This window comes from Chenopodium album, chromosome 21 (genome assembly GCF_948465745.1).
Source record: "Chenopodium album chromosome 21, dcCheAlbu1.1, whole genome shotgun sequence".
Classification (NCBI taxonomy): Eukaryota; Viridiplantae; Streptophyta; class Magnoliopsida; order Caryophyllales; family Amaranthaceae; genus Chenopodium; species Chenopodium album.
In genome coordinates, this window is record NC_137854.1 from 3,766,405 (window position 1) to 3,779,707 (window position 13,303).

At 35.8% G+C, this 13,303-nt stretch overlaps 1 protein-coding gene across 1 annotated transcript; it reads left to right on the forward strand.

The window, feature by feature from the left end:
- Positions 1-227: 227 nt before the first annotated feature.
- Positions 228-12,976, forward strand: LOC145600966 (exosome complex exonuclease RRP44 homolog A-like). The gene is made up of 24 exons (XM_081656847.1): positions 228-498; positions 593-730; positions 836-993; positions 2,367-2,422; positions 2,584-2,706; positions 2,855-2,985; positions 3,101-3,338; positions 4,011-4,158; positions 4,308-4,548; positions 4,718-4,874; positions 4,954-5,022; positions 5,875-6,000; positions 6,085-6,137; positions 6,281-6,387; positions 7,646-7,700; positions 7,812-7,911; positions 9,184-9,295; positions 9,573-9,693; positions 9,941-10,000; positions 10,100-10,205; positions 10,310-10,405; positions 11,184-11,265; positions 11,356-11,421; positions 12,596-12,976. The coding sequence occupies exons 1-24, from the start codon at positions 445-447 to the stop codon at positions 12,795-12,797; spliced, it is 2,799 nt and encodes a 932-aa protein (XP_081512973.1). The 5' UTR covers positions 228-444; the 3' UTR covers positions 12,798-12,976.
- The last annotated feature ends 327 nt before the right edge of the window (positions 12,977-13,303 follow it).

The window sequence follows — 13,303 nt, forward strand, 5'->3', positions numbered from 1 at the left end:
CTCAGAATACTAACCAGTTAAACCGAATGAGTTGAATTGTAAAAAGTTCTATAATAGTATTCGCTAAGATATTATTTTTACCTTAAAAATAATGTACTCGTATATGAAAAAAATATGGTCAAACAATACTAGTACTTGAGTAATGCAAAAGTCAAATTCAAAGACCAATAGTTACTACTTACTAGACCTTAGTTAAAAACGCTGCCCTTAGCTTGGACCATGTTTAACTCCAGGAAATCGAATTAGCAGCTGTTTAGTGCAGTGGCGCAAAACAGCTAAACCCTAAAACCCTTGCAATTTTTTTTTTTTGGTTAAATTTTATTTTAATTCTTCTCTTCAATAATTCAATCAATTCGACGAACTTCTAATACTTTGATTAATCAATTGATTGATTAATTAAAGTTGTAATTTGTAATAAAGCTGGAATAAATTTGCTCTCAAACAATGTTGCAGAGCAAGTCCTACGTCAAGAAGACCAAGGGAGGCAAAGTTGTCAAGGTTTTCTCTCTCTTCTTTCTCCCAATTATCGAAATCTAAACCCTAATTTTACCCTAATTTTTTCGTAATTTTTGTGATTTTATGTTTGATACAGGTTGTTCGAGAGCATTATTTAAGAGATGATATTTATTGTGGAGCTTTAATTTGTAAAACTTGTGATTCTTCGGTTGCTCGGTTGAGCTTAGATGCTTCTACTATACTCGTTCTTGATACCAATGTTGTTCTTAATCAGGTATTGTATTTGTGTTTGAATTTGATTTTGAGCTTAATTTTGATTTTTGTATGATGAATAGTGTTAATTAATGTTGTTAATTGTTATATTTAATTTGGGTTATAGATTGATTTGCTTGAGAATTCCGCAATTGATGAAGTGGTGGTGTTATCAGTGGTGTTGGAGGAGGTTAAGAATAAGAACCTATCGGTTTACAACCGGCTTAGAACTCTTTGCAGCAATTCGCAAAGAAAGTTCTTTGTTTTCTCGAATGAGCATCACAAGTAAGTTATTATCATCAAATTCATGCTTTCATTTTGCGAGGGCGAGAGGTGGTGAAATGCTGAAATTGTAGTGAATAGGAATACAATGTGAAATGAGTTCTATGTTGTAGGACAATGCACTCCCCTCTACTATATTGGACCATCAAATGTCTTAAGTAGCTGTTGTGATAATATGAACTTCAGTAAGTTGTCATTCAATGTCGAGTATGGTAACTTTAAGTGGTTGGGTTATCTTGATTTTGGGTTGACTAGTGGTTGTTCATGATCCAAACATATTGAGTTTGGTTGCAAATTGATGTAGGACATGTTTAGATCACAAAGATTGTTATTATTTCAGGCTGTTTCAATGATTAATTTTATAATTAAAACCATAATTTTGATCTTATTAACTACTTGTGAAAGTGTGAATATCAACATTTAATATGCTTGAGATATACAATAATGAGTAAGTTAACACCTTTAACTTTGAAACCCCTCTACTTTATATACCATATTTCGCCAGATTGGTTACGTCAGTTACATGTTTGTCAAGTTGGGCACAGTTTGTCCAACTTCCAGTGCAGTATATTGGTAGGAAAGATAATTTGGATCTTGGAAAACATTTGTTCTTAAACTCAATGTTTTTGGGTTAGGTTCCATTTCATTTTTCGGTTCAGATAAAAAATTTTCAATATGTGCAATCTAGAGGATAACCATTTATTTTTACGCTAGTTGCAATAGCAATCAAGTTAGTTTAGTGAACTTTTGGCAGTTGATTAAAGTAGAGCTCAATATTTATTCTCCAAAATTTTATAAGCCAGTTACAAATCTCAGTGTACTGTTGTAGATTTTCATCTTTTTAAATTTTGTCTTTCACTGGTAGTGTCGCATAAACATGATAAAGTGTGTAACTAGCTTCCCTAGTATGTACTTCGTATAAGATTTACTACACACATGAATTGTGAAGAAATTAGCTAAACATATTTTTTGTTCTTATACTTATTCCGGTTTTAATTGCACCATTTGCTTTGGGCACGAGATTTAAGACAGGAAGGAAAAGGTGGGGGATACCTAGAATGCCCATGTGACTACAAACAAAGGAGAGAGAGAAAAGGTGGGGTAATAATGGTTACTTTCAAATGTCTATAAGGGTACAATAGGTATTTGGTGTGTGAACACATGCTTAAAGTTTATGAAAGCATACCATAATGGGAAATGGTGCAATTAATATGCAACTTCCCAAAGAGAAAATTGGTGCGATTAATAAAAAAAAACAGAGGAATTATATTGTGTAGGCTGTAATAGCAATTTTGTCAATTATAAGAATCTAGCTACTCTGTCCCTTTCTAATATTGATTTTCTTGACCGTGCCTTTGCTTATTTACCTTCTTCAGGGAGACCTATGTCAAAGCTATGGTCAATGAAAGTCCAAATGATCGAAATGACAGAGGTACGTTCTATGTCGTACCTAAATTAATTTTTATCCTATTTTTAGACAAACTTTCAAGAACTTCCTAGTTTCTCAGCACTTACTTTTATTTCCCTAGTGACATTTTCAATCTTTTCTTTTCTTGGTTTTGAATTATAATATGTTGATGAATGGCTTTACAGCAATTCGTGTGGCAACTCAATGGTATCAGAAGCATCTGGGTTCAGCAGTACGGGTCTTACTGATTACAAATGATAGGGAAAACAAAAGGAAAGCAAATGAGGAAGGCATATCTGCTGAGACAGGTTTTCTTGAAAGTGTCCCTTATTTTCCTCGCTGAGAGTAGCGATAATACTTGACTACTTGAGCCAAGTTTGCTTAATTATTGATTAACTTACAGTATTTTGTTTCGCCTTTGTCACACCTGACAATAATGTTCATATCATGTTTCAGTTGAGTCATATGTCAAATCACTGGGTCAACCAGAATTGCTTGATCTGCTTGCGCAGCCTGCATCCGAGGACATGGTGATAGATAGTGTTGAAGACATGAGACCTTCGAAGAGGAAAGTTGTTTACAGTGAGGTAAAATTTCTGAAATTTTACGCCACCACACTGATATAATGAACTTTTGAAGTGTTTGTCTTGTTAATCTCTAATCACTAGATCTAATTTATTATCCGCTTCCTCTTTTGTACAGCATAAACCAATGTCTGAGATCACTACTGGTTTACATCGTGGCATTTATCATCAAGGAAAACTCCGTGTGAACCGATATAATCCATTTGAAGCATATGTTGGAAGTGAGAGCATTGGTGATGAAATTGTCATACACGGACGAACAAACATGAACAGAGCTTTTGATGGTGATATAGTGGCTGTGGAACTATTGCCTCAAGATCAGTGGCATGCAGAGAAGTCCAGAATAGCAGATGAAGGTATGCACTCATAGTTAAAATTTCCCTTGCCCAAAATCTCCTTTGAGGTGCTGGCTGGGTTAATGTCAATGTCGATGCTGTACTCCCTCATCATTGTTGACTCCCTAGGACTCTTTTGTTTAGCTCAGGTAGTTGGCTTTTAATTTCTTTGCCTCTTCTTTCACGTTCCTTTGTAGAATGGTGAATATATCTATAAAGGTTTCAGTGAAGTTTAAGCATACCATGGAAACTTTTAGTGAATCAATCAATCAGTATACCAATAAACTGGTGAAAGGCATCAAAACACACCCTTTTTAGTCACTTGGAGAATTTAGAGGTCTAAGCATTATATTATTTGTATATGCTATCTTAATAAAGTTCACCAACTAGTAAAAAGATCCATCAGGTTGTCATGCTGTTCATAAAAAACTCCGCTTGGCAACTATCCAACAGTATTTCTTCTAATCATGGTATGCTGAGGTTCCTTGTCCTTTTTAGCTGTTTATGTTGCTAAAAATGTTTTGACTTTCTCTGTTTTTGTTTCAATACTGAAACAAGTATCTTTTTCTAACTGTCATAAATTGTGATGTGTCTTTTAAGGCACACAAGAGCTGACCAGTGGAGGAATCCAGCTTATCATATTTCCTTTAATTTTACCTAACATGAGATAAATTTGTGATTACATTTTTGCAGAGGATGAAGAAGATGAAAGCGTGCATCTTGCTCCAAGCAGTGCTGATGATGCGCCTAGAAATACTAATGTCCAAGGATCCAGTGCAGATGCAACTCCTAGTCGTCCATCTGGATGTGTTGTAGGTGTCATTAAGAGGAACTGGCACTCGTAAGTTAATTTGTTGTTGGAACAGAATCCGTCAGACAAATTAATTTCCTTTTTGCAGAATATTCTTCCTTGCTCCAACATATTTTCTGTATGCTGATCAAAGCGAATTTTATTAGTTGTGCCTTGACATATTCACTTATCTTTTGTAGTTATTGTGGATCGTTAGAGCCAATGCCTATGCCTGCTGGTAGTGGTGGCATTGCTAATGCTTTATTTGTTTCAAAGGATCGAAGAATACCTAAGATACGTATTCAAACTCGACAGCTTGGAAATCTTTTAGACAAGAGAATTGTTGTGGCCGTTGACTCTTGGGACCGTTTGTCTCGCTATCCCTCTGGTCACTATGTCCAAACCATTGGAGAAATTGGTGATAGGGAAACTGAAACTGAGGTATGGATAGTTCGTGAATCTTCATGCATGGATTTCATTCTTGGGTTTCTTATGAACAAGTATTTCTGTGTTTCTTGACTAATGCTATTCATCTTCAATTTTTTTCTTTTTTTTACTGTTTGGAACCTTCTGCTTTTTGAGATGTTATTGACTAATTTGGATGATGCAGGTTGTACTGATTGAGAATGATATAAATTCTAAACCATTTTCTTCTCAAGTGTTGGCTTGTTTGCCACCATTGCCGTGGTCAGTGTCTCCTGAACATCTTTCTGATCCCAACAGAGAGGATTTAAGACATTTACAAGTTTTTAGCGTTGATCCTCCAGGTACTGCATATCTTGCTGCTATGTAGATTACTAAATCATGTATTTATGTCTTAATTATCTTCTTTCTACGTTGATATAGGTTGCCGGGACATTGATGATGCTCTTCATTGTACACTTCTTCCAAATGGAAATTTTGCTGTGGGAGTCCGTATCTTTTTATTGTCACTTTGAGATTGCCAAATATTTGCTGACAATGTTTCTATACATGTGTTCTTACTTTGAAGCTTGTGTATTTCACAGATCTTCAACTCAGCAGTTGTTTCATCTAAACAACTCTATAATGTATTTAGTACATATATAGCCAAACAGGCTATACATCTGTCATATCTGGCATTAACCACATTCCATTTCGTTTTTTTTTTTTTTTTTTTTTTTGGAAATGAACAATGCCATTCATTTAATTTCTTCAAAATATTGGTATGAAGTTATTTCTTTTATTCCCATGAATCCCATTTCATTCCATATTTATCAGTTCCATTCCATTCCGTTTCTTATTCACAATCATGGCTGTTTTGTTAACTGGTGTCATTTTTCCGAAATGATGTATATACTTATGGTTATTTTATTTAATAAAAAAATTGTCTTCTTTTATTAGGAATTCATCTTTTAATATTCATATATGAGACCAACAAGCAACCTGAAAAGGCAAAGAAACTGTAAAACAATGTTTAGCAATCCAAAAAAGCTTGGTTTGCATATATGATTAGGAATTCATCTTTTAATATTCATATATGATTTCCTGATCTATTTGTCTCTTCATTTTTTGCTTCTGCGCTGAGTTTGGTTTGCAGTTGCACACTGCTTAGAATTTTTGGTGTTGATACTGTTAATGAAAATATTTGAGTTTGCATGTATAAGGTTGCAGTATTTCAAAGTGTACTTTTTGCTGTGTTTACGCGAGTAACACTTGGCCTTTACACAGTTGAAGTGTACATGCTGTACTTTGTTTGCTGAACTGGACTGTAATTCCTGGAGATCCTTGACAATATAATTTTTTCAGACATAGCTGATGTAACTAATTTTGTGCATCCTGGAACTCCTCTTGATGATGAGGCTTCACAGAGAGGGACATCGGTGTATCTTGTGGAGCGGCGAATTGACATGCTTCCAAAGCCTTTGACAGAAGGTTAATACAGTTTCTGTAATTGACAGTGTTTCAGAAATTAGAATTATAGTGCCAAGGTGTGGTTACATTCTTTGGCTTTTGCAGATATTTGCTCTCTTAGGTCAGATGTCGAAAGGTTGGCCTTTTCTGTTATTTGGGTAAGTCCTCATTTTTTTGCATAGTATCTACATGCTATCTTCTATTTTGATATGCATGTTCCCTATCATTCCAATGCATCCTTCCTTTTGCAAAATTTGTCATGTAACCAAGTATTTAAATATGTACTGTATTCTAATTCCAGGAAATGACACCACAAGCAGACATTATATCTTCTAGATTCACAAAAAGCATCATCAAGTCATGCGCAGCAATGTCTTATGTTGAGGCTCAAGCCAGGATGGACGATAGGTTGTCTTTTATCTCTAACATTCTTTAAAGCCTTTATTTATTGCATCACAGCCTGGTTATGTTAGATCTAGTGGTGTATCAGTTATTCCAGTATGAGACTTTGAAGTACTTGCATGAGCGTGGCAAGTATATTTTGTGCTTCTGATGTTTCTGCAGTATGTAATGAAATTAATGTTCGTGGAAATAAGTATTCACATGGTTCAGCAGGTTATCTGTTGACCTTTTCTTGGTGGCTGAGACTGCAGTACCTGCTTTTTTTTTTTTATATTATTTTTGTTTGTCAGTTTGCTTATAAAATTTTTGAAATATCTGCCGTTTTGCCCAAAAGATTTATAGAATATGCTGTGCTTCAAAGAAATAACAACATTAGAAAAGTACTCAGAGCCAAGAGAAGTTTATTTGGAGAAATCACTCTTGAAATAGTTCTACCCTCATGTTGTGGGGAAAATGTCAGGAACCTGTGGGAGAACTTATGATAATACTTATGTTTTAAATCCAGAGCCAGAACTACTGAAGTCTGTAGACTTCTGAACTAGATAGGAAGCTTTTTATTAATTCATGAAGTGTCTGTTATATATATTGATAAAGGTCTTAGAAAAGTATTCTCCCTGTGAGCCATCGGTTTGCATGAATAAATTTTTGTGTGATTTTGATTGGATCAATTATTATACCCTTATTGATTAAGGCTTTAAGCCAGGACTAAATACATGTGTAGATAGATAAATGTAAATGGACTATGAATGATTGCTTTTCTTTATACTGGTGATTCTAATTATATATTGGTCAGGGATCAGGACAAAGGTGCATGGAGAATTTGATAATTAGTGTGGGATTGCTGTTTCATTACAGAGGACCATGAGAGCATGTCAATTTCTAGATTTTTGTAAAAATATCCGTAGCATAATTAGTACACATAATAGGTCGGTTAAGTTCTAAATGAGACTAGCTTATTTTACCGATCTGGCCCCGGGTAGTTAGATTCTTGTGCCTTGTCTGTAAACAATTGTTATAGGGTTATGTTGTAGTCTGCAGATTGAATCTCAACGTGGAAAAGTTGTTCTCAATATGCTGGGTTTCATTAAGAATAGCTGGTTAACATAAAGTTGATGGCCTGCGTCTAATAATAGCCGCTACTTCATATAATGAGCATATATTCATTTCTTGCTATCCTTGTCAACTGCGTAACTACTGCATGTGGGGATTCTTGTACGGCTGTCATTATAAAAGGATCACTAATGCCTTTTTTTTTTGCCCACAGCCGCCTGGTTGATCCACTAACTACTGATCTGAGAAACATGAATTCTTTAGCAAAGGTTTTCTTTACCAACTTCCTATATTTTGCCATCTGCTCCTGTATTATATACAGATGCTTGCCATTCTCTGCCTATCTGATTAACAAGTACCTTAATTGTTATCCTTTGCAGATAATGAGACAAAGGCGTATTGATAGAGGAGCCTTGACACTTGCTTCCGCAGAGGTCAAGTTCCAGATTGATACTGAGACTCATGACCCTCTTGATATTGGTATATATTTCTATTTATCTTTTTAACAATTATGCATCCATGCTGAAGAACAAGAAAAAATACATTCATGACTTAAAACTTTTTCCTATGCAATATTGTGGGGCTACACCAGAATTTCTCATACCAAGTTGACCATTGAGTAAAAGAACCACGCTTAGGAGTCAGCTTTTGCCTGAATAATTGCTGGACACAATAGGACAGTTAGGTACTCTGGAGATGAATCCGTAATGCTTGAGTGTCTTGTGAAACCCAAATTCCCTTCATTCTTCTTTTTATTTCTTCCATACATCTCAGTCCTCTTTGTTTCTTTACTTCCTCTGGAAAGTCCCCCTTTGCTAAAAATAACGTAATAAAGACAGTACTCTTATATAGGGAAGTCAAAAACTCAAGATACTCTATATGACTTTTTGCAAAAATGTGCTCTTTTGCCTCATGATTTTCTTTTTAGCAATGAAACCTTTGCACTTTAAAGTGGCTTGTGCCTTTTATTACATAAATCAAGAGATGTTACAATTTTGAATTGATGTGCGATTACAACAATCATGATATTGATATGTGCAGGACCTCCAGACTTATTGTGATTTTGTTTTGGCATCTGACTGGACCCTTGAAATCTTGAATGAATACAATTATTAATAGCTGTGCAAAATGTAATCAAAGTCTTTCTTGTTTGGCAATTGTCCAAATAACAGACTTTCACATGACTTAATTTTAAATTCAGCATGACACACAGTTTTAAGTGATAAGTTGTTTTCTTATCAATTGTGATATGATTGGAATAGTAGATGTGAAAAGGATAGTGGGGTTTTATTACTGTACATTGATAAAGTGGAGTACTAGGAGATAGTAAGGTTCATTTAACTGATTGGGAGTGTAAGGGTGTGGTACCTTAACATTTTACTAGTGGAAAGGGAGATGTATCGATTAGTGGGGCCTTTTCTAATATGTAAGTGTAAAATTTAATATGGGACAAAGTAAAAGGTAAGTGTAAATTCTTATCTGGGGTCAGAGGTGAAGAAAATTCATCACGGATATGTGTCAAATTGATGAGAAACGAAAACGATAATTTACAAGCATGCCAATTCTATGGAATAGAATATATCTTTCTAAGTATTTCTGTCAATGGTATCTTTTTTTGGTGACTGTAATTGCTCACTTAAGGCAAATCTATGAGCTGGCATGCTACACTGACCTTTCTACTTTTCTTGCCCTGACTCTACTAATATCACCAGTTTGCACTGATGTTTGTTTTCCTTTTCACTGTTTTAATAGGTATGTATCAAATTCGAGAAGCTAATCAAATGGTCGAGGAGTTTATGCTTGCTGCCAATGTTTCGGTTGCAGAAAAAGTGTTGAAACATTTTCCATTTTGTTCATTATTAAGGTACAGTTATGCCTTAAGAACTGCCTATTTAGTTAGAGTGATAAAGGTTGCTGCCAGTGTTTCAGAAGTGCTTAAGCAATAAAGTTATCGTATACAATTCTTTTTTTGTCATAGTAATGAAATTGAGTCCAAGAGACTTCAGCTGCATCTGGATTTGAAACCTACTTTTAACCTTTTTGTTCAATAAGGCTGGTGATTGGTGAAAATACTTTGATTTATATCAATTTTTGATGTCACTGATATTCTAGATTTATTTTCATCTGCAATATGCTTGTAGGCGTCACCCTACTCCAACAAAAGAGATGCTCGAGCCTCTTCTACGCACTGCTGCAGCTGTTGGCCTTGATCTGGATGTATCATCATCAAAGGCACTTGCCGATTCATTAGACCGGGCTGTGGTAAGTTACTTTTAGTTGCTTTTCTGAGTTTTCTCTTCCTTCTTTCCTTTACCCCAGACCCTAATGGCCAAAACACAAAAAATAACTAATGGATGAGAAAGGAGGTGCATGTTGCTGACAAGCTTTATTAATGGTTAATTAACTTCAAACAATATTATTTACTTCTGCATGTCCAATGCATATACCTTCCAAATCAAGCAAGGAGGAAAAAAGTTTGTTGCTGACCATCATAGTTTTTATTTTCTAGGGTAATGATCCTTATTTCAACAAGCTGATTCGGATTCTGGCAACAAGATGCATGTCGCAGGTGAGTACATGGTATTGTGTATATAATGTCATGCAATGGAGGTTTGATGTCTAACTTGCAAGGTGGTGGCTTTTTTTCTTCTCCAATATACAATTTTAGGCAGTATATTTCTGCAGTGGAGATCTCAGCCCTCCAGAGTATCTTCATTATGGTCTTGCTGCACCTTTGTACACTCATTTTACATCTCCTATCCGAAGATATGCAGGTTGGTACATAATTGGAGCCTCTCATAGTTAGTGTACTTAACAGTGTCATATTAGTCGATGCTACTTGTTATTTAGAAATTCCCATATTTTTTTGTTATTGCAGATGTAGTAGTACACAGGCTGCTAGCTGCATCCATAGGGATATCCAAGCTTCCAGAAATTTTCCAGGATAGGCCTCAACTTACTAGTATTGCTGACAGTAAGTATACATTGATATCTATGCTTAATTGTGGAGGCTAATATCGTCCAATGCAGATCAAAGTCTTTCTATTGGAGTTAGATGTCTGGGACATAGATGGAGTGGTAAACTGAGAGAAACATAAATCCTACTGAGGGACAAATAATATGAAACTTGTGAACTTTGAAATTTATGTGAAATATCCAGTCCTTGATCATTAATTTTTGTTTTTGCTATAGCTTTGGATTTGAGTATATGGATCGTTGTTGTGTGTTAGTGCTTGTTGCATTAGGAATGGTTGGGCTATTGCTTAGTGCTGTTACCGTGTTACGTCATTTGCAGCTTATTTCTACCAGATTGCTATTATTGTTTATCTCATCAGTGCTGTGTGATTCTCCATTTGACTATATGAGCTTTTTGCCACTGTCCTTCTGTACTTTTTTGGAAAAAGATTATTGGCCAAATTATTCTACTCCCTCGTTCCCATTTTATTTGACAGCTCTGGTACACTTCTTGAGGTACCAAATAAAATGGATTGGGGGAGTAATCTTACCCGTTTTTCATTTATTGTTTCTCTTCCGAAATTCGTAAGCTTGTCTTTGATTTGAATATATTCCTAAATTCCAAGAACAGGCTTTATACCACAAAATTAATTAAGACTTGTTTCTCTCTGCAAGACTCCAAGAATAGGCTCCTTAATATCGTTGAATATATTTGCCACTAAGACTTGTCTAGTTAGTTACATGCTTGTGCTCATTAGTGTCGTTACTAAATGTCATACCATCTCAATTGCCTTCAGATTTGAACTACCGACATAGAAATGCCCAAATGGCTGGTCGGGCTTCAGTGGAGCTTCATACATTAATATACTTCAGGAAACGGTACATGTCTTCTTCAATCTTCCCTCTGCACCATCTGGGTATATGTTACAGATGTGTATTGATACATTTTAATTCTTTTACTCTTTGCAGGCCCACAGATACAGAGGCCAGAATAGTGAAGATAAGATCCAATGGATTTATTGTATTTGTGCCCAAGTATGTTTTCTACTCTCCTTATTTTGGCTTCTGGTAATGCTTTCTTACATTTTTTTTTTTGTCGAATTAGTTGCTTGGAGATCTACTAGACACCAGACCTCTCTACTCTTTCTATGATAAGAAGATCGTAGCTTTCTGTCTTAATGATGTCACGATTCATGTCCAAATACAGTGCAGTAGTTCTAGTAACTTACAGATGCTTTTTTAGTCATGCAATTTAGAGTATTAATATTGGTAGTACCCTGGAAAAAATGGGCTAATGATACTGGGCCAGGCCGAGGCAAGGTATGGCTGCCATATTTCTAGGCTTTGGGTCGGTCCTGGTCCACGTTTTCATTGGATAAGTATTGCTTGGCTCGAAATGATGGGCAAGACAAAGCACACAAAATAACTGAAATTTATCCTAGGCCCTAGGCATTATGCGGCCTGACATGAATTGCGATGGGTACATAGAACTAGGTTGTTCTTGGGCTACTCTTTTGAAACCCCAGGCAAGTGCGACACAGCCAGGTGCCATCTTTCCCACAGAATTTGCAAGCTTATTAGTGCCATATTACACCATTTGATCTGAAGCTCTGTGGATGATGATCTTGACATATGTTATGGGCCTTTGGCAATGTCTGAAGCTAATTGACCTTTTTCCTCATCCTATTTAGGATAAAATGAAATTCTTGGACAGGTGTCACATGCTCCAGCATGTGAGCAGTAATGTCATATAAAGCTAGATTGCACTGCAGTTTAACTTCTAGGGTTAGACATTTTGCCCTTGGGTGTGTCATTTGAAGCTCCAGACCAGGCCACTAGTAGCTATAGACGATGCCTGCTGATTAATGGGATTGAGACTTTCACCTTGCACATCTGTACATGAACACCAGGGAAGGGATGATCTGAGATGGACTTTTAGGTCCAACTCACCCAAGTCTCCTAAATGACAGGAAACAGCCTGCCAATATTATACAAGTTCTTATTTAATATCCGACTTGTATTAAACTTTGTGCCTGTAAATATTAACAAGCAAGCATGCATTTTTCTTGTTATGTTGACTGGCTGTGAACACTTGTATATCTTCTACTTGCTCTCTCTCCCCCCTGTGTTTTTACTCTGTATCCTCCACCCTTTACTCACAATCTACCCTCTGGATGATGTCTAACATGCTGGTTCGTTATATTTATAGGTATGGTATTGAAGGGCCTGTTTATTTAACTGCAAGAGGTGATAATGGGAGTGGAGAGTGGATGGTGGATGAGCAGCATCAGCAAGTTAAAAAGGCAGATGGTAGCCTTTGTTACAATGTTCTGCAAATGGTGCGAATTCATATGGAGGTTGTAGAACCTCAGCCTAACAGGCCTAAACTTGAACTTACTCTTACAGAATAAAACAGATATCTCAACTTCTTTGTTCGTTGGAATATATAAAAAGCAATTTGTACCATACTATCCTATTCTAGTTCTTTCCATTTAATTTCAAGTGTTTGGGAATTTTATTTTCTTTTGTGCTGTTATTATTCACGGTATATGTCGTAAAAATGTCAGTACAAGCCTTGTATGACCAGCAATTGCAGGTAAAATTCATATCTTAGTAGTGCTTTGTGTACACAGGTACTTTATCATTGATACAAGGCACCTAAAAAAACCCAATTGACATATTTGGTTGGTAAATTTATATAAATACTACGTATTAGTCTATAATCCACATTTTTTGAGAAAATTTAAAGGTTTAGGGGCCTGTGGTGAAAAGCCTTTAGACCCTAAGGGATACATCACGGGGTCATATAATGCCGTTTGAAACCATATATGATCATTATATGTTGTCATAAACGCCTGTGGTAGACTTGAGTTTACGAAACTTTTGCAAGTTGTGAACGGGTAAAATGACTGTTTAA